The sequence below is a fragment of the Carassius carassius genome, chromosome 2, assembly GCF_963082965.1.
Source record: "Carassius carassius chromosome 2, fCarCar2.1, whole genome shotgun sequence".
NCBI classification, from domain to species: Eukaryota; Metazoa; Chordata; class Actinopteri; order Cypriniformes; family Cyprinidae; genus Carassius; species Carassius carassius.
The window spans coordinates 48673090-48696557 of NC_081756.1; the positions used below are offsets into that span (position 1 = coordinate 48673090).

General features: G+C 36.7%; 1 protein-coding gene across 1 annotated transcript in view; it reads left to right on the forward strand.

Annotated features, from left to right (window-relative positions):
• Positions 1–23468, forward strand: part of LOC132111366 (phospholipid-transporting ATPase ABCA1) — a 143008-nt gene that overhangs the window by 19494 nt on the left and 100046 nt on the right. The window contains exons 5-11 of the mRNA XM_059518590.1: positions 200–327; positions 2480–2607; positions 3443–3637; positions 6207–6293; positions 8667–8871; positions 12887–13026; positions 14213–14329. Coding sequence (XP_059374573.1) covers positions 200–327; positions 2480–2607; positions 3443–3637; positions 6207–6293; positions 8667–8871; positions 12887–13026; positions 14213–14329 — 1000 coding nt within the window. The remainder of the gene's footprint in view (positions 1–199; positions 328–2479; positions 2608–3442; positions 3638–6206; positions 6294–8666; positions 8872–12886; positions 13027–14212; positions 14330–23468) is intronic.

Sequence of the window (23468 nt, forward strand, 5' to 3'; positions counted from 1 at the left end):
AATGATATATATATATATATATATATATATATATAATTTATTGCATAGTACTTTTAATTCCATGCAAACTTAACAAATACATTACTATAGTGATTATTATGTATAGTGGCACATTTTAACGTATTTTAACTGCTGAAGCATTCATCTCTAAATTCTCTGTTTCTCTGTATTTGTGTGATTCTTTCGAATGTTGATTTAGAGTCACAAAGGTTTTGGTTGAAGTGCAGTCGCTCCTGGCGGATCCCTCTCTCTTCAGCAACGTCAAACTGATCTCTGAGGATATCGGACGATGGACGTCTGTCCTGCAGAATGCAAACCCAGCCGCAGGTGAACGTCTGGCTTTATGTTTCAAAACGTGCTGGTGTTTTACTGATCTGGTTTTGTTGGTTGCTGTTCAGTTTTGAGGACCAACTAGATCAGTTCAAATCACGGCAGACCAGCTTAGGCTGTTTTGTCCATCAAACTCATAAACACATGAAGCAATCGACAGCATTTCCCCAGTATGACACTCATGCCCTGTGAGTAATCAAACGTGGGAGTCATTATTAGATCGACTTTCATAATGTCTGTAAAATAGAGATAAAAATAGAGGTAAGTGAGTCAGCTGTTGACTTTAGAATAAGAGTTTAGATCTGTTAAATTAATGTGCATCTGCATGCAAATATGATATGCGTATATACATTTAATCTAATGAATTGAATAGTGGTGTTCCTGTAGCTCAAGTGGTAGAGCATTGCGTTATCAAGCGCAAAGTTGGGGGTTCGATTCCCCGGGAACACATGATATGTTTAAAATTCATAGCCTGAATGCACTGTAAGTCGCTTTGGATAAAATTGTCTGCTAAATGCATAAGTTTAATTAAATTTGATGCAGTAATTATTTAGATTGGACAACATGCATTTTATTTTATAAAATATTCTGTCTAAACTTTCGGGAAACACGTTTTTCTGTTTATTATTTGAGATGTCAGTCTGAAATACCATCCCGTCCTCCACTGCGTTTATATCCGTGATTTACAGACGCTCTTGTTGCTGATTCGGAGGACAGTATATCTTGCTGTGGTTTGTTTGTACCGTGCGTCTAATAATATTCAGATTTGAGAGGAAAACTCATTTGCAAATAGGCCGCAGAGCGTCGTGTTGTTGGGCCCCGGTCACCGCCGACGGCCGCATTTGCATTCGGGGGCCGTGAACTTCTATTATACCAGATTAAATTGATCAGGAGATCTGAGAGAGAGAGTAATTAACTCACAGCTCTGCCAGAGACTGTCCGACAGAAGCGGCCAGTGGATGATGAAGGTGCGAGCTGTGTGTGTGTGTGATTGTGTTGGACAGGACTGTTGTAATGACGCACTCTCTGTCTGATATCCTGCCGCTCATTAGCGCTCCTCTGTAGGTCTTATCCAGCTCGGCTCTCTCTGTTTCCGCCGGCGCTCTTTGATGTGCGTTACATCAGCTTTCTTCAGACTCCATGCAAACACACTCGCTTTCACACGCCTAATTGGCTTTCATGGTTTTTGTGTGAGTGTGTGGGAGGAATTCTTGCACGAAGACAAAACAGTGTGTTGCATTACAGCTAAATGAGCCTTTAACGGGCTAACACGTGTTTAATAAGCCACATCCACTCCTTCAATCACAAACTCAATTTAGCCAGAGCCGCCCGCCGCAATACAGATCCACACCACAACCAGGGACATGTACTACTGGTTTAGAAAGAAATTAATAATTGTATTCACCAAGGATGCATTAAAGTTATCAAGAGCGACAGTAGAGCCATTTATAAAGTTAAAAAAAGATTTCTATTTCAAGTAAATGCTGTTCTTTTGAACTTTCAACTCACCTGTGAATCCTGAAAAAAATAAAATGAATCACAGATATTGTGCAGCACGACTGTTTTCAACATTGATAATAATCAGAAATGTTTCTTGAGCAGGAAATCAGTATATTAGACTGATTTCTGAAGATCATGTGACACTGAAGACTGGAGGAATGATGCTGAAAATACAGCTTTGATCACAGAAATACATTACATTTTAACAGAAAACGTTTATATTTATTTTTTTGGTAGGTTTTGTTTTTTATTTTCATCTGTTATCTTAATTTTTGTTTTGAGTTTTAATGTTTTTATTACTTGTTTTTTTTTAGTATTTATGTATTTCTGGATTTTTATTATTATCTACATATTTTAATGTATGAAATTATTTACTTTTATGTTTGCTGATTTGACTACAAAAATAACTAACATCTATACATATATATATATATATATAAATATTAGAAATGCATTTATTTACATATTTGTTATTCTTTTTTTTGCTGTTTACACAAATTTTTTTAAAAATAGCTTAACAGCAATATATAACTATTTATTTATTTAATCATTTTTATTTGATGTATTTATGTATTATATTTATTTATTGAAGTATGTTCAGCTGCATGAGCTGAGAGCAGTATGTTCAGATTCTCTCTTTCTGTCTCAGGTCAGTCGATTCCTCTTTACAGTTTGCTGAGAACCAACGAGACGTTCTCTGATTATCTGACAAAAAGCCTCTCGGTGCCCAACACAACCGTCACGAGCCTGATGAGGACGAAGGTTCGTCTGGGACAGGTGCGTCATCCACAGACTGATGTGTTTAGTGAGGACTGGAGGAGGTCCAGCATCAGAGGCCGAGTTTGACCTGTTTTACGAGTTTCACCTCCGCATTAATAAAGCCAGGTTCAGATGTCAAGCAGACGTCATCTGAACTTCAAACACAAAACACAGAAGCCATGAGCATTTGTTACAAGATTCAACATTAATCATCAGGTTTCAACTGTGGAGTCTAGTTACATTTCCAGTTACATTTTCCTGAATTTTGCTTTAATGATTTAATTCAGTTTTACTATTCAAAATGCATGACTAATCTGAAAATAAGTAATTTAAATTAGCAGTATTAACTCCATTTGTAATGAATGGAATTTAATTAAAATCCTTTGAATTTACAACTAATGGTTGCTCAGAAACAAATTTGCGAAACTATATATTTATTTAAAACAACATAAATATCACGGATATTATTTAATGCAAATGTATTATCAAAAATGGTGTTTATCAAATAAAAAGCCTAAAATATTATGAGTTAAGTGTCCCTGCTGTTCAGTGGTAGAGCTTCGGAGTGCAAGGTTGTGGGTTCGATTCCCAGGGAACACGTGTTAGGTAAAAAAATGTTAGCCTAAATGCACTGTAAGTCACTTTGGATAAAAGTGTCTGCTAAATGCATACATTTAAATTAATTAAAATTATCTTTTAAATTGCAATAAAAAAAATTTTTTTTATATTTATTATAATTTGAAATCCATACTAATGTAATAAGTAGCAGATATTTTATAGACATACTTGGATGTAATGTGTGTGTGTGTGAGAAGCATCTGAATATGGTGGTGTTGATTATTATGTGCTGCAGTTGCCTTCGCTGTCAGCTGATGGAGATCTGCACTCGCTTCTCTGCGGCCCTTCGGTCAGTCGCATCCTGGACTTTACCTCAACCAATCAGAAAGAGGAGTTTCAGAACATCACATGCTCCCTGACAGCCAATCAGCTGCTTCAAGCCAGACGTGTCTTCATGCAGAATCTGGACAACATGAAACTCCTGAATGCAGTGAGTGATGCTCCTTATTTCTATGAGTGCGGCTTTTTCATGTTTTATGATTACAATTACAAAATACATACATTTTAAAATTGTGAATGAATGAATAAATAAATACAATGAACAATTAATTGACATTATAGCCTGAAGGAACATATTAAAGTATTTAATATTATAATTATAATTATAATTATTTTTATATATTTGTCATGTCATAACCCCTTTGTCATGCTCACATATTTGTTTTTTTGGCTCATTGGCAATTGTTTTTCTCCTTATTTTAAAAACACATTAAATGTAAACATTACAAATTATCAATATAAACTAAATAAATTAATAAAATAAATAAATGAATATAAGCAAAATTTAGTGTTAATGTATATAAAACAATCAAACTTGTAATAATCAAAGAAAGGCATAAAATATTCACCTTTAACAAAATCTTTAATGCAATTTAATATAAAATGTGTATTTATTGTGAAGTGATCTAAAATGTAGTCAAATGCAATTAAACAAAAATGTAAGATATAACTGTATTATTTTTATATTTTTAATTGTATTTTTTTTTATTAAGCACATTCCTATGTACTATTGCATTATATTTGTCAATTTATTCACGTTAAACTGGACTTCTATCATAATTTAAAGTTCACCATAATTTAATAATACACTCAGAGCTGATCATTGATGTTTTAGAAAGTATGTTGTAAATCAACTCAAATAATTATAATGTAAATATCATTTAGACTTTTTGCTTTTTGGCAGCTAAACTTTTTATAACAAAAGTGAACTATTCAGTAATATTAATAAAACAATTAAATTCAATTCTAAAGTAATCGAGTACTCGTGCTCTAATGAATCAACAGGGTTAATAATCTCAAGATTGCGATCTCTCTCTAATATTTTATGCTTGACACAAAAACGTGTGTCTCACACTAAGAGATGTGAGACAGATTTGCAGTAGTTTGTGAGTTATGAAGGAAATAGGAAATGCTCATGTTTACAGCGGCCCTCAGCCTTTTCCTACACCTTCAACCGTTAGTTTAAGACATTTATCAGCTGCTCTCGTCCTGAAGCGCTTCGGGTCACTGTTCTGAAGCAGAAATGTTCTCCAGACTGAATGAAAAAAAAAACATTTACAGCAATAAATGCTCTCTCTCTCTCTCTCTCTCTCTCTCTCACACACACACACACACACACACACACACACACACACACACACACACACAGACACACACACACACACACACACACTCACACACACACACACACACACACACACACACACACACACACACACACACACACAGACACACACACACACACACACACACACACAAACACAAACACACAGACACACTCACACACACTCACACACACTCACACAGACACACAGACACACACACAGACACACAGACACACACACAGACACACAGACACACACACACACACACACACACACACACACACACACACAGACAAACACACACACACAGACACACACACAGACACACACACACACACACACACACATACACACACACACACACACAGACACACACACACACACACACACACACACACACACACACACACAGACACACACACACAGACACACACACACACACACACACACTCACACACAGACACACAGACACACACACACACACACACACACACACACACACACACACAGACACACACACACAGACACACACACACACACACACACACACACACACACTCACACACAGACACACACACACACACACACACACACACACACAGACACACACACACACACACACACACACACACACACTCACACACAGACACACAGACACACACACACACACACACACACACAGACACACACACACACACACACAGACACACACACACACACACAGACACACACAGACACACACACACACACACACAGACACACACACACACACACACACACACACACACAGACACACACACACAGACACACACACACAGACACACACACACACACACACACACACACACACACACACACACACACTCACACACAGACACACACACACACACACACACACACACACAGACACACACACACACACACACACACACACACACTCACACACAGACACACAGACACACACACACACACACACAGACACACACACACACACACACACACACACAGACACACACACACAGACACACACACACACACACACACACACACACACAGACACACACAGACACACACACACACACACACACACACACACAGACACACACAGTCCCTCTGAAGTAATCAGTGCTGAGTGTGTGAAGGTCACAGAGATAGCGGCGGCTGAGAGGCCAGTGAATGGGGCTTTATCAAGGTTGTTTTAACTGCCTGACATCCTTCTTCTCTGAGAATAAACTCTGGAAATCTAATGATCTTTACAGATTTAACTGCACTTAGCTTCACTTCAGTAATACAGTCTTAATCTTCGGCTCCGTGAGGCAGAGCCCATGTAATACACAGTTAAGCTCAGAAGAAATCAGTAATACTGAAATGAGTTTTTTTTTTCTCCTGATTCAGCTTCCGTCAGCTCTGGGTCTGAACCGGCTGGAGGTCAGCGCTCTAATGGGCCAAACCAGCGCTCACATCGCTCCGCTCATGACCGGGGTGAGTCCTCTGTCTCTCTGTGGGTTCAGTCTGTCACGAAGGGTTTTGCAAGAATACGATGCAGTCGTGTGTCTCTCGAGATTTAACATTAGAGGCACAAAAACACATAGATACGATGAATAAACAATCACACTTCCTACCAACCAGACATCTCAGAAAATTAGTCAATTCTGTAATCATCTTCTATTTCCACTCTACCTACATATATATATATATATTAGTATTTAATACAAAATTTTGGCATATTCTAAAGTTTGAAAACTGGATTCACAAGGAAATAATGGATACAATTATTAAATAAAAACATTTAAATAATTAATAGAAAATTTAATTCTTGACATAAATGTATGAAGTACATTTCCCGGTAACTGAATGTAAATTTACTCGCGATTTCTGAGTGAAAATTGTTTCTACAATTATTATTTGTTTTTTTGTTTGTACTGAGCTCTGAAACTCTGTGAACATGAGGACCAAAATGAAATGCATTTTATAATCAATTTCGAGGGTTTCATACTGTGTCCTTGTTTTAGTTTCAGTTGTGTCATTTTATAGCTTCATGGGATGAGTGTTCATTTCCTCACAAAAGAACTGAGGTAGTTGTGCCCCAACTCTCCAGTTGAGAAAGAAATTATGAAGCTTCTGAGCACTCAAACTAGTTTGTATATGCGGTAAACTTTGTTGCAGTATAAAACTTGAAATAAATACCTTTTAGGCTAATAGTTGTATAGTGTACTGTTGTACAGTTCATCCGAAAGCTGGCTGGTTTGGTTCAAGGTTTAGATCTGAATGTGGAGAAAATGAATGGCAAAACACTTCAGGAAGCAAGGGCACTTAAAAAGTGCCCATTACGCTGTTTGCATGCAAGTGGCCATATAAATAAAACCTACTGGACAAATACAGCGTCTCATTTGGTGTTAACACAGCAGCTGTCACTTCCGATCTGAACAAACAGGCTTTATGTCTGTAAGCTCATTAAGTGAGACTGAAACACAGTTTGTGCTTTGCGTTCCCGTTATGAAGGTGCTGTCCTGATCACGCACCAAAAACCATTTCACCTTTCCAAAGTTTGGCATTAGCAGCTTTAGCCGGCGGGACAACAGATGCAAAGCGCAGATGCACTTATATAACACAGACACGCGTGGCATTAATTAATAACATTACACTGATATTCAGTTATGGGATGGACAAATGTTTGCAGAAGTGCTGTGTTTTCATAAGATGCTTTATTTCATCTTCCTGTCTGGAAAAAAACACAAAATCAATGGGTCAAGGGCAGCATGAATGCAAATTGTACATTATAAAATGAACTAAATACACTACTGTTCAAAAGTTTGGAGATTTTGAAGAAATTATAAGTCTAGTTTTATTCAGCAAGAATGCATTCAATTGATCAAAAGTGAATGTAGAGATATTTATAATCAATGTTGATACTTTTAAAAGTAATGCATTGTATTATGTTACACGCTAAAAAGTACTTGACACTGAAGACTCGAGTAGTGATGCTGAAAATTCAGCTTTATATCACAGAAATACATTTAATTGTACAATACATTCACATAGCTGTTTTAGAGTGTAATAATATTTCACTTTTTTATTTTTTTTTACATAATTGTTGTTATTCTATATAAAAAAAAAAGTAACTTACTACTTTACTTTGTTTCTTTCTATGGAAAGTAAAGCAAAACATTACTTCTGTGTTACTTTTTCTCATCTGGGCTGGGCTTGCTTGTTATATAGTTATATTTTTGGCAAATGTAAATTCACTTTCACACATAAAGTGAAATGAGTTAAGGACGTAGTTTAAAAAAAAAGAATGGGTTACTTTACTAGTTACTTGAAAATAGTTTATCTGATTGCATAACTTGTGTTATATACAATATTTTACCCCAACACTGTTTATAATGTTTCAAAAGATGTATGTTTCAAATAAATGCTGTTGTTTTGATCTTTCTATTCATCACAGAATCCTGAAAAATAAAAAGAAATCACAGTTTCCACAAAAATATTGAGCAGCACGACAGTTTTGAACACTGATGATAATCAGAAATGTTTCTTGAGCAGCAAATCAGTATATTAGAATGATTTCTGAAGGTCATGTGACACTGAAGACTAGAGTAAAGATGCTGAAAATACAGCTTTGATCAAATAAATAAATTATATTTTAACAAATATTCACACAGAAAACAGCTATTTTAAATTGGAATAATATTTCCCATTTTTATAAATTTTAACTGTATTTTTTAATCAAATAAATGCACACGATTCTGAATATGTTCATGGAGGTTTTCCCTTCTCTCTCTCTGTCTCTCTGTCTCTCTCTCTGTCTCTCTCTGCCCCCCCCCCCTCTCTCTCTGTCTCTCTCTCGCCACACAGATGTCTAACTTTAAGTCTTCAGTGCTGCTGAGTGCAGTAGAAACGTTGGACTTCAGGTCAGATCCGTTCGGGAGCCTCTCTCAGCTGATGTGTGGAGCAGACTCTAACTCGACGAGCAGAGCTGCTGTGAGGACTGCGTCAAATCAACAAAACACAAGCACCGCAACAACCAACAACAACAACCCCACGACCAGCACCAACACCAGTAAGAGCTGATTCCTCAGTCCGACTCATTCATTGTGTGACATAACTAAAATTGAATAGTGGACTTCATAATGTTCAAGTGGGTTATGATATTATTACTTAATCCCTTTTGAAAAAAAAAGTTTTCTTATTGTCCTGAATGTTTACTTGTAGTGTACTTTAAATCATACGTATATATGTTTAACAAACTGTACTTGCATATAATAAATTAAATAAAAGATCACTTAAGTGCACTTAGAGAGAGGCGCTTTCACACACTTAAGTACAGTACTTAAAGTACATCTTAAATCTTTTGTTGTGTTTTAAAATAAACTTATTTTAATGTGTTGACTAACATACTAAATCACATGTAAAGTACCTCATTATAATTTTAACTTTACTATGTTATTCCATATTACATATAAAATTAATATATTTTAAATATACTAAATTCCAACTTTATCATTATAAATGTGTAAATGAGAATATAATTAAATAAATTACATAAAAGTTCCAATAGAAATGGCATTAAAATAGATTTTAGTTTATCATAAATGCTTGTCAGTATATTCAGCCGTTCTAAAAGTAATTACTTAACCTGTTAGCCAGCACCCCCCATTATGGGACTCACAGCTGAAAGTGCTCTAACTAACTTATAATTGTAATAGTTTCCTACTTCAGTGTGTTACAAACATAATTGTGGTGTCTTTAGAAAGAAGACCCTTTGGGCTTCACTTTTTATCAACCAGATTTGATAATGCTCAAAAATGTTAAAAGTTATAGACACTGAAGTGCCTTGAATTTTTTTTACCACTCTTAAGTAATTATGGAACTACATACTTAAGTCCTACATTAAAATAAGTCTAGTTTTTTAAAAGCATGACAAAAGATTAATAAAACATTAACACTGAAAATGTACTTTAAAGTTAAATGTTTGTTTACACTTTATTGTAATGTGTCCTTGTTCCAGTGTAATTATCCACTTAAGTACTGAGTAATATTAATTAACTACATGTACTTACTGTGTAGTTAGGATTAGGATTAGGGTTTGTTTTAGGGTTACATGCATGTAATTATGCATAATTAATTGTTATTATATTAGTAAGTACATGTTGCATGTAACAAGGAAACTTTAAAATAAAGTCTAAACAGTTTAATTTGACATTTGACAAATTGCACTTTTTAAAAAACTGCATTTAAGTGTGTACTTAAGTCCTACTTAAAAAAAAAAAAATCTTAAAAATTAATCTAATTGCATTTAATATGAAATTAAACAATAATACTCTGTAAAATATGCTGGGTTGTTTCAACCCAACCTTTGGTAAAATATGGACTAACGCAAACGGTGGGTTACATTTTTTAATAAAATTTTTAACCCAAAAGTTGTGTTAGTTCATATTTTCCCCAAAATTGGGATGAAACAGTCTAGCATTTTTTAGAGTGTACACTTAAAGCTAGAGTAAGCGATTTCAGGTCGGCTAGCAATAGCAAGCTAGCTTGGAAAGCACAAGATCTCCCCCTCCCTGCAAATCACTCTCCAAAGCCACAGCTTCTCCAAAACACATGACCGCGTACAGGCAGAGCAGAGGCTAACCATATATATATATATATATACAAATTCAATTAATCTACCCTGCAATTAAGTATATATTTTTTAAAGCACGTTATTTTTGTAATAAATGCTCTTTTTAAAAGTATACTTAAGTGTACTACTTTCTCACGAAGGATAGCATCCATTTAAATGTTAATAATTTAAGTCATTACTCAGTTATTTTCCACTCCAGTGAGCTGTTAAACATTCCCAGTGGATCATTTGGGTTTATCTGGAGAACCTAGTTAACTGACTAGTGACTAGTTCACTCAGCAGAAGGCGTTTGATGTTGTTTGTTTGTTTACAGCGTCTCGTGTGTTTGAACAGAACGCTGAATATCAGGAGGACCGAGTTAATTAGCGGCTCTGCTGGGCCTTTCTGTTAATTACCTTGTCTTTGAAACTGCAGTAAATAGGATCGGCTGTTTCTCCCCGAGCGCTTTCGGTTGTTCTGACAGCGTGAATCACACAAACCACGCAGCATTGTGCACGGATCTGTTTTGGTGGCTTCCTGGCCCTGTTGGCATGCTGATGAGATCCCGCCTTCTCTCTGAATCGGCCGAGCCGGGATTGTACGCTCACACTGGGATGTGTCAGTCGACGAGGCCATGTTGACGTCTCTCTGGTGGGAGAGCAGACAGATGCGTTATGAAATACAGAATGCATGTTTGTGTGTCTGCTGTACATAATGGGGAGTTTAGCTGCGCTGGGAGATTTGGCTGCGCTGTTGATCTTTCAGTAAATCAGCAGAGCGCTCCTCTGGTGTGTCGTTTGATGCTCCTACACTAATAAAACAGGAGCAGTGAGTGCCACGGAAGTCATAAGTCAGAAATCAGAGCGATTGTGTCTGTTTAATGCTCAAATGTACTTCTTTCTGTTGAGCAGTGATTGTGTTTTTCGTTCTGACACAAACTGTATGTGCAGATGTGCATTGGGACTGTCACATTTGTCATCTGCCACCAGTGATCTATGTGACTTTCAAATGACATGTGTGGCATAAAGATATGAAAAGGGTCGCTTGTATTCCTCTACTGTGGTATCAGATTGTGGATGCCAACTTTTGCAATTTTTTGCATTATAATTCATAATAATGCACATTTTGAGCTATAATTTAGTGATGCTTATTTGCAGATTTGTTATTGTTAACTAAAACTGTAAAAAAAAAAAAAATGTTTTCATTAACAGAAATAAAGCTGCAAATTAGGGTTTCACTATTTGAGAAAGTCTAATTGTGTGTGTGTATGTGTGTGTGTGTACAACAGGATATTTTAATATTGTAGTAATACATTTACATACAAAATATAAAGAAATTGAATATTTACAAAACATAATAATAATAATAATAATAATAATATGTTTTACACTGCTACTGTAAAACAGTTGTTTTACTCTAAAACACGAAACACATATTTTAAGTATTTAATGTTAAATATCTAAATAAAATGCAGCTCTTGCTAAGCCTTATCATGATTTTATTTTTATTTTTTTATGTTATACAGTTCTAAGCATGCATAATAAAGAGGAGAGTTGAAGGCAGTGAATTGTCTTCCTGGGATGCATTTCATTTATTCTGCATTTATTTCAAGAGGTTCAGGCCATCTCAGATCAAGGCTTTTCTGTGAGCGAGTTCAGCAGGGCAGTGAAGTGACAAAAGAAATGCATTTAAGAAGAAAAAGAGTGTAGAATTCAATAAATAAAATACAAAAGCAGCAAATGGATTGCTTTATTCACATAACCCTGGGGTGCTGCTTAAAAAGCCACTTAGAGACACTTCAATTTTACCCTGAAGTTTCTCACAACTCAAAAAACAAATAAAAAACCTTTATGTTTTTATATTCAATTAAGAATCAGTGTAATGCGTACTTGCAGATAATGCTCCTAAATCAGAACTCATGAGAAAAGAAAAAAAGAAAAAAAAGTTATTTTACTAAACAAATTTAAATTGCAGTTGTTGTAGTATTGATTGATTTAAAATAAATAAATTAATAATAATAACCCTGATTGAATACAAATATAATGACACAAATATAATTTACTTTAATCTTTTACTCACCTTCATATTGTTCCAAATTTCACAAAACACAGAACGCAAATGAAAATATTTTGAAAACATTCTCTCATAATTTTTTCTCACAAAACTGTGATCATTTTTTCACACTTCAAAATGTTCAAAAATACATTGTATATGTAATATGAATACAAATCTGTTTACTCCTAATATCCTAAAGAGACACTAAGGGTCCTATTCCAATCACTTTATATGATGAACAGATTTTAAATGTGAATGTATTGTAGTTTATATAATTAATTTTAGATTAAAAAGTCATTATTATCATATTTTTCTATAGTTATGATTATTATAAACCCTGATTATTATAAACCTCTGAGTCTGAGGCTGCTGTGGCGTTGTGTTTTCTTCACACACATGCACTCGTCTGTCTCTGCAGGTGACTTCTGTAAGAACCTGACGGACACGCTGGAGAGCACCTCCAGTCTGCGTCTGATCTGGAGGACCTTCCGGCCGTTCCTGCAGGGAAAGATCCTCTACGCACCTGACACTAATGTCACACGCAGCATCATCACAGAGGTAACGTGCACTCAATAAGAGCAGTGAGATGCAGATCAGTGTAACGAGCTCAGTGAGAAATCCACCTCGTTCTCACACACGCAAACAGCTGCTGATTGTGTCGCATCAAATCTTACACACGTATGTTTAAAGCTTCATGTCGCAGTGCTGACGTGCTTCCAGAAAGAGAGAGAACATGAATGGATTCCAGCCCTGGCTCATCTCTGGACATGTCCTTCAAAAAAATAAATAATAATAATTAAAAAACATGAGCACTTTTCTTAAGAATTGCATTTAGGGACAATTCTACAAACTCATTATGGAATTTTCTTAACTTCTAGGAGGTTTGTACAAACGTTTCTAAATGGAATTCTTGAGAAATTCTTAAGTTCTCTTACATGTTCTTTCTCTCTTTTTTCTTTGTACCAGGACGAGCTTAGAAAATTCACAAAATGTCTGATTTTTACGAATCCAACCCCAGATAAAACCTAAACAACAACAACAACAACAACAAATACTTAATAAATAATTCTGAATTTCTCAAGATTTGCATTTCTTAACAAAATTTCTTAACTTTTAAGTTTGTGCAAATATTCCTTAATGCAATTATTGAGAAATTCTTCAATTCTCAAATATTTTTATTGATAACAATATTTCATTTATTTATTCATTAATTAATTTATTATTTTGTGTCTGTATTTTTTTATGATTATATATATATATATATATATTTTTTTTTTTTCATTTACATTTTGTTTGTTTTAGCAGAGGTAAAAGGACAAGCTTGGGCTGGATTCAAGAAAATAAGAAAGACATTATTTTATATATACTTAATTTGTCAAGAATTTAATTTAAGAACATTTGTAAAAAAATTCAGAACTGATATTTGACAAAAAAATGTTTAAGAAGTTATTGTAAGAGTTAAGTATATTAAGTACGGTAGAAGTACGTTAAATAAATGTTTAATTCTACAAATTCTTGAGAAACTCTTACGAAGGTTTTGTTGATTGATCTGATTGTAAGGTGATTCTTGCCAAAGGCTCACGAATCAGCTCAATGAAAAACTCCAGTGTTTATATTATATATATATATATATATATTATTATTATACAGCGCTTAGCCAGTCAGCATCAGGTATTCCAGTCTGATGAGCTGCATGCACTGAACAGTCGTCCGCATGAGTTTAATGCAGTGTCTCTGTCATCAGGCCAACCGCACATTTGATGCGCTGGCTAAAGTGGGAGACCTGGCAGAGGCCTGGCTGGAGAATGAAGACGTACTCTGGGATTTCTTCAACAACGGCACACAGATCAACACTCTGAGGGTGAGAGCTGCTCGTTTTTGACCTTTTTATTCTCAGGATGAACTATCAAGAGTGCAAATGCGTCATGCAGGGTTAATGGGGTCGACGAATCATGCTACTCTCCCGTGTCATCTGTGTGAGCAACATGACTCAACATGACACTTTTTTTCTCAGATGAACACATTTATGAGACGGTAGGCAGCTGCACATGAATGTGCTGCATATGAATGAATAAGATCATCTCCCAATAAAGCCAGGACTAAACAGGACCTGATTATGTGCATCAGGAATAGATTGGATTGTAAAAAGTTGGTGTTGCAGATTTGAAGGAAAGTTTGCAAGAAGGGGATGTTAATATGTTTGGTTAAAGATTACAAGGGTCCAAAAAAAGTACATTGATAAATCATTTATTCGAAATAATTGTAAATTCATAAACAATTTTAATTCAAAGTGCTTTGCATATAAAGAGGATTTAAAATAATCATACAATAATCAGAAGAGATGCACACGAAATAAAAATAATGACATACAAAAGCAATAAAAACAAAACAAAAAAATGATTTAAAAAAAAAAGTTTTAAAAAATGTATTAAATACTTCAATTGCAATAGTGCAACTTTTGCCCAAAATTTTAATTCTGATCCAAGAATACACAAATGTTTCTGAACTTTTATTCAGAATTTCTAATTAAATCACTTGGATTTACGTGGATTATGGAAAAAAAAGAAAAGAAAAGAAAAAAAAAAAATCACGATTTATGAGTACTTTCCCGTATCAGTCCCATTAGGGTTTCATGGAACTTTTTTCTTGACTTTGTCCCCCAAAATGACTGAATTTGATTCTCCTTTTCTCAAAAATTGTGGTCATATTTGCACACTGAAAAACAATTGGTGTAGGATTTAATTTGAGGCTCTTTTCACTGTAAATGAACATCTAATTGTGGTAATATAATGCTACTTCACACAGATCTATCATTATTTTCTCTGGCGGGCCGCGTGGTAATTGTCTCGTTGCAGCAAGAGCGCGTCCACACACTGAATTTGATGTCCTGTGAAATAAAGACCAGCGATCTGACTCCTTAGCTCTTTCCTGCCTTGTTGTCTGTCATGAATTCGGTCAAGGACCAACAGACCTTACACTACAATAACTTGTGTTCAGACTCTGAAAATACTCTCCGGTGACTTTGGATGCCCTCGAGTGTTGACCCCGTTGACCTTCATTTTCTGTGGTGTTACTGATGACAGAAGCGTTGTACTGTACTGGATGTAGTTATCTCAGCGAGGCTGTGTGTTCGGGCCCCAGGAGAACACGTCTCTTCCCAGGATCATGCTCTGCATTGCATCTCAACTGCATGAGCTTCATCTGGAGCCTCCGACCCGAGTGCTCTTCATTATTCAGGAGGTCTTTTTCTGTTTCAGCAAAGACACGACTTTATCCACGTACGGTTCTGCCACCTTTAACACATATGAATCCTCTTTAGGGATATTTCTGTATTTTATGCATGGTGGGTCATGGGAGTCATGTAAATTTGATTAAAAAACCGAGCATTTTTGAATGCATGTATTTATTGCATGCATAGCTTCTTCATATAAACACCATCTTTACAAGTGTTGTTAAGGTTGCTTATAATATGCCAACCATCTTCCCAGACTTGTAATCAGAATAATTTATAAATTTGTTGTCACCAAAGGAGAAGGTCTAAAGTCTCGCCAAATAAAAGCTCTAATATATGGTTTTTACTTTTGTAAGCAAAAATTATTAAAACATTCATAAAAGTTAGTTTGGTAATTTTGTTCATTCATTCATTCATTTTTTGTGGTAATCAACAGACATACACAAGAACTGAGAAGACATTTAACAGCAGAACGAGAACTCAACACACAATCGGACACACCTGGGAACAAATTAACTAATTAATGGCACACAGCTGGAACCAAATTAACTAACTAACTAAACAATTGGAACTAATAGAACTGAGGACAGGAAACATGACCAAATAAGGAAAACTGGAACAAACATGTGACAGTAGTTCTGTAAAATTATTATTATTATTATTTAACAAATAATAAATACATTACTATTGCACTGTAAAATAAACAATTATGTAATATATATATATATATATATATATATATATATATATATACTATAAGTACTATAATAATAAAAATAATACACATATAATATTACAATTATAAAAATGAATGCTTGTTTATTTTATGGTACAATAGTCATGTATTTGAATTTTTTTTTATCGTATTTCCTTTAAAATGATACAGATTTAACTTCAATAAGTACATTACTATTAGTAATTAGTATTATTAATAGTAATACTTCTACTACTTCTAATACATGTACAAATATTTATACAATTTCAATTGTAAGTGCTATCATTATTATTGTTGTTGTTGGTATTAATGTTATTTTATAATTCAGACATACTGAATGGACGGAGCAGATTTTCCTTTTATTTTTCTGCTTCGCTGAACACATGCGTTCTCCATTGTTTTCTTTGAACAGTTTCTGGACTAGTGATAGATCTGAATTGGGATGTTTGTAGTGATTAAAGTGGTCAGCTTGTGACTTCATTGTGAGGAATCTGGTAAAACCCAGTTGCTGTATCTAAACAGCTAAATAAACCAGCGGCAGAGAGTTTAACAATTACATCCTCTGCAGTGGGAAGAATTAATTTCACCCTCTTCACTGCCTTATTCGACACAGATGGGGGCATCTCCACGGGACGTGATTACCGACAGCAGGGCTGCACACCACCATGGCTTCATCAAGGGTGCCTTCTTACTCCATATGCTTGAGTTCAGCCTACCCTTGTGTACTTCATGTGCTGCATGCATGGAATAGAGTTCAGTCTCTTTTAAGATGATTTTCACTGGATCAGTTTTCAACTTTCCACCCTGCTGAGGCACATCTCTTGATTAGACCCATCTCTATAACCTCAGGAGGCTTCTTCAAAGCACACTGATGTGTTGTAGCACTCGAGATTAGACTCTGTCCCAAGTCCTTCTCTAGTACTAGTAAAAGAACATAAACAATGGAGCAAAAGTAAAGCTTCTGTATTGTCATGTGGTTCCATGAAGAGCTGAATATTTGCTGAAAAATTTCCTCAGGCCATCCACGATGGAGATGAGTTTGTTTCTTCGTCAGATTTGGAGAAATGTAGCATTGCATCACTTGCTCACCAATGGATGCTCTTCAGTGAATGGGTGCCATCAGAATGAGAGTCCAAATAGCTGATAAAAAACATTTTGTGACATTTTTAAATAGTTATTTGGATTCTCATTCTGACGTCACCCATTCACTGCTGAGCTTTTAACATCCACCGAACCTTTAGAATGCACAAATGGTTCTTTATCATGAAAAACGTTTATTTTCAAGTGTAAGTGAAGCACGGTGTGTTACTCTGATGCAAAACCAGGCTTCATTCACCCTGAAGGAAAGCATATTTACACTGCCTGAATCTTTCAGGTCTTAATCTTGACTTGGACTCGACCCTCTTCAAGTCTCCGTCTTGGTTCAGGCTCAACCTGCTCAGCTCTTGGCCTCCTGCGTGAAGCCTCAGCTGGAGCTCTTCTTTCTTTGGTGTGAATGTCTCCTCAATAATCACACATGCATCAGCTCCTGTCTCAAACTGAAAGTGCTGTCCTATTTTCAACCATGCTACCCCCATTTCCTTGTGAACCGCACCCCTCGTCCTGTGATTTCTCTCATTTTCAATGCTCTCGGATGTTTTATTGCAGGGAATCTTTCGGATTTGGATTGCTGTCTTCTTGCACATGAGCTGCTATTCCCAGGGTGTGCATTGTTCCCCCTCCTTCTTGTGGGAGTTCTGCTGGTGCCTTGCAGGATGAGCTCACTTGGCATTTCACGAGTTTGCAAACGAGCATGCATTGCTTATTTCCTCCGAATGTGTCTCGGCTAATGTCAAGCACTTATTTAAAAGTTGTTTGGCTCTTATTCTGACCTCTAAATAGTAGTGAATGTGAATCACCAAGTTCAAAATTAGCATTTTGCAAAGCGAGGGAACATACACCTCTACTTTTCAGACGTGTGGGTAGATTTGAAAAGCATGATAATGCAAAAGAGAACTCAATTCGGTCGTGTTTTCGGAGCGCGCACAGAAAAGCATCTCTCACGCAGTGCATGAGTACTGAATTCAGCTCTGATGCCGAATTGTCTGTTTTGAAGAGTATTCACATAAACACACTCGGTTACGTCTTAAGTGAATGAAAACAGTTGGGAGAATATCGGATGTGTATCAGTATAATGCACCCATGAATTCGGATTTAAAGTGACAGTAGCCTAATTTAGTTACTGCTGTATGTGTCAGTAACGTTAATCAAGCAACAAAAGAGAGAGAGCAAATGACACAGTGCTCTCGACTGGATGACTTTAGTAACCCTAATAAAGATTAATCTGAATTTATTTATTTAAATAGATATGTCTACTTGAAAGTATGGGATGCTAACAAAATATAAATAAATAAATATAGTAATAAATACGTAAATAAATACATAAATGTGGAAATAAATAAAAATGAAAATATAAATAAATAAAAGAGAAAAATTATAATTGTGGGAAAACATGCATAAATGAAGAAATAAAAATATAAATAATAATAATAATTATCATTATTATTTCTTTACTTGTCTTTGTATATTTATTTGTATATTTATTTATAAATAAATTGCATTTATTTAAAATTTTGTCAGGTGTGGCATTCCATATGAAAGAATGAATAATGTGGAAAATTGTTATGATAAAACCTTAACAACAAACCTAAGAGTTTGGAAATTTTTGAGATATCGAACTGCATTACAATTTAACTAAACCCATTCGATTTTAGCCAACTGAGTCTACTGTAGATTCAGTTGACAAAACCTAAACCAATTCAGATGACTGAAATATGACTAAAACTAAATGCCATTTTAGTCAAAAGACTATGTCTAAGACTAAATCAAAATTTGCTGTCAGAATGAACACTTCCGACTACTGCACTGGGCCATGACTGCCAAAATCCCAAATACTCAGTCTGATGAGGAACCAGCCAGAAATCCCAGCAGCTAATATGAAGCAACACAGGACTTTTCTTCCATTGTGAATGGAGTTCAGTGATCATTATTGTTCTGGATAAGTCTCCTCGGCAGAGAACGAAAGAGTTTCTCACTCTCTCTCACACACACACAAACACACACGCCTCTCCAATGAAGCTCTTTAACCCTCCATCTTGCTTGCAGGTGTGTGTGTGTGTGCATGAGAGAGAGAGAGTTTATTGCCCCTCCTCTGCGATAGGGTGTATGAAAGGAGAAGGTAATTATGGGTAAGTGCAGGATCATTTTCACCAGCAGCAGGAAAGGGATTAACCAGCGGAACACCTTCAGTTGAACCCTCCGTCGCTACATTAACCCCCTTCCACATTACCTCTGTCTCATTTCCAAATGAGCTTATTGAGAAGATGAGCACGGGTGGAGGGATGGATTGGAAAAAAAGTGAACTTTGTTTGGACTTCTTCATTACCCTTTGTGGGACCTTTAACCCTCTGGAGTCTAAGGGTATTTTTGGGGCCTGAAGAAGTTTTGTCATGCCCTGACATTTGTCCTTTTTTTAGTTTCTTATAAATATCTAAATGGGTAAAGTCTAATCTCACTGTAATCAGCACAAACTGGGCTATAATAATATGTGAAATGCATGTATGTACATGATTGTGTTTTTGAGAAAAAAATGTTATGTGTGGTTAGTGAAAAACTAAAAATGTTAAAACGCTTGAATAAGGCAAAAAGCACATAAAGAACATTGGTTTCCGGGATTTTTGAGAACTGGAGCTTGTAGCCTAGAATTTTTCTTTCTAAATTATGTGAAAATCATCTTGTTTACTCACTCACAGAAAACAATATATTGATTTAAATTTTATAAGACACTTTTTGTTGGTAAAAGTCATATGCGAGTAGGCGTCAACTACCATGAATATCATTGTGATTTACACCTGAGAAGACAAAGGGCCGCATAATGAGATGAATAATGAGCCATTCAGTCATCTGTGCCACTGTGAGGGAGGAGTTACAAGAAAAAATGTGAGGACAAAATAAATCTATATAATTTTCTGTTTGTAGTTTATTTAGAATATATTTAATTATCCCACAACATAATTTAATATTCACTTGGGGGAGCAGTTAAACCGTTTATTAGAAACAATCAAAGCTGACTTTCAAACTAATTTTTTGCATCATTACTCCAGTCACACAATCCTTCAGAAATACTTTTAACAATCTTATTTTCTACAAAAAAAACGAAACAAAACATTTATTGTTATTATTATTATCATTATCATTATTATTATTAATGTTGAAAAGAGCTGAGAATATTTGTCAGGGTTTTTAGGGGGGGTAAATTAAAAGAACACCATTTTTTGTTACATTTTTGTTACAGTTACATTTATTTGTTACATTTATATTATTTACATCAAGCTTTTGAATGGTATAGTATTGTATATTGTTATTGAAACTTCATAATATTTCACTTGATTATACATTTAGTCAGGAATTATAGTTTGGAAAAAGTCTTGACTAGTAAAATGTTTACACGTTATGTGAAAACTAGTAAAAGTATATAAACAAATAAAAAGAGACTTACTCATGTTTATGATCTCTGCTGAATAAAGTGCTTCATTCTTTTTTTTCTGAGGAAATCCATTTCTCAAATCCTCAACCACATCACATCTTTTTGGGGTTGAATTATGTCTTATTCCTCTCATCGCGAAGCAAACAGTAAAATAAACTTGAAGAACAGTCTCGCTGCTTTGTCTTCTTCTGTTATGGGCGTATTCAAGCTGCGCGCTTCAGTTTGAATCTGAATAGCGCGTTCAGCGCAGGGGCGTGGTCACATTAGATATAATGAAGGGAGACATGAAAAACGGACCTTGCGTTATTTTCATATGGATTACTTTATCACAGATTATTTGTTTTCGGCAGCACTTGTTTAGTTTAAAAGTAGACATGTCAAGCTTTCTATAGATATGTCTCTCATGTATTTTCGTTGAGTATTCACGGAGTTACAGTTCATTTTAATGACGTGTTTGTAAATGAAGATCAGCGCAGACAAAGGCTGCAGACAGCACACCTTGTTTGTTATCTAAGTGCACAAAGTTTTGTTGTTATTATGTCTGTACCCAAAAAAAGTAGACCCTTTACAGATTCGATTGATGTATTGCTCTTATCTGTACGATTAAAACTGAAAGTGATATTTAAGTTCTTTTCGGGGTTATCAGGAGAAAATGACTCATAACGCGTATATGCATTAATCGACTCCAGACTCAACAAGGACATCTATCGGCCCAGTTTTTGAGTGAAATGCTAACACAAACGCTCTTTGTGGGTTGAGTCACATATGTTGTAGCAACTCAAGTACTACATGTACTGTTGCCTATGTAGGGAGCTCCAAATCACTCATGCATTTCAGTTACAGTGATTCCTAGGGGCAATCATCTCTCTCTCTCTCTCTGTGTGTGTGTGTTTTTATGATGATTGGTTGGCTGTCAGAGTCTATTGTCTCATGAATAAATTACATTTTTATAGTCAGGTGTTTTAGCACAATAATTTATGTTTAATGGCTAAAATATTTTATGGTGGCCCCTATTATCAGCTGTGTGTTACAGATCACTCGGGAGGCTGAAGAGTAACAGACAGAAGGGTTTATTAATAGACACAAGCAGAGGAGCAGGTAGTGTTGGGTAGAGTGATGAATGGATCCGTGAGAGCTGGGTGAAGACGTCAGAGGAGGGAGGTGAACCACACACACGTACACTGGGGATCTTGATCTTCGGAGAATCGCTGGAGAGAGGTAAGTAGAGGAAGAGTTAGTCCTTTGAGTTAGCATACAGGTAAGACCTTGTCGCGAACGAGACCGGGCACTGATTGAGTGCCTGTGTGTGGTATTTATGGTGCCGAGGTGATTGGGTAATGATGAGGGTCAGGTGGAAGTGCTCAGTACTCAGGTGAGGGCGTGTGTTGTGAATGAGTGGAGGTGGAACCTGGCGTGTTTGTAACAGTACCCCCCTCCCCACGGCCCGCTCCTGAGGGGATGAGGACCCCGACGACGTGGTGGACGTCCTCTTCCCCTGGGAGCTGGTCGGTCAGGATGATTGGAGTGGAAGGTGTCGAGTACGTTAGGATCCAGGATATCGTTGCGTGGGACCCAGGAACGTTCCTCTGGACCGTATCCTTCCCAGTCCACTAGATATTCCAGTTGTCCACCAGGCCGCCGGGAGTCCAGGATGTCACTAACTTCAAAGCCCGCGATGTCGTCTAGGAGGAGTGGAGGGGGGGCCTCGGTTTCGCCAGGTTCTGTGGAGGGAGAGACAGAAGGATGGGGAGGTTTAAGGAGAGACACATGGAAGGTGGGGTGAATCCGGTACTCAGGGGGTAATTGGAGTTTGTAAGTGACCGGACTGATCTGCTGGAGGATGGTGAATGGGCCAATTAATCTGGGAATTAGTTTGCTGCAGGGCAGGCGCAGGCGGATGTCCCGGGTGGACAGCCAGACCTTCTGACCGGGTTGGTACGTTGGGGCCTCAGATCGGAGAAGGTCGGCTGTCGTTCTGCGTCTGCGTAAGGCCCGCTGGAGTTGGTGGTGTGCCGCGTCCCAGACCCTCTCGCTCTCCCGGAACCAGTAGTCGATGGTGGGGACATCCGAGGGTTCATCTGACCAGGGGAAGAGTGGAGTTTGGTAGCCGAGTACGCACTGGAATGGAGTGAGTCCGGTGGTAGGTTGACGAAGGGAGTTTTGTGCGTACTCGGCCCACCCAAGGAACTGGTTCCAGGAGTTCTGGTGGCCGTGACAGAAGGTACGGAGGAAGCGTCCAATCTCCTGGACCTTCCTCTCCGTCTGCCCATTCGATTGGGGATGGTATCCGGAGGACAGGCTGATGGCCACACCTAGGAGTGAGTGGAAAGCCTTCCATACCCGGGAGATGAACTGGGGACCTCGGTCCGAGACGATATCCTCTGGGATGCTGAAGTACCTGAAGACATGGTTAAATAACAGTTCAGCCGTTTCCATGGCCGTGGGCAGACCCTTCAAAGGAAGAAGACGACAGGATTTAGAAAATCTATCCACTATGACAAGAATGCAGGTATTATTATCTGAAGGAG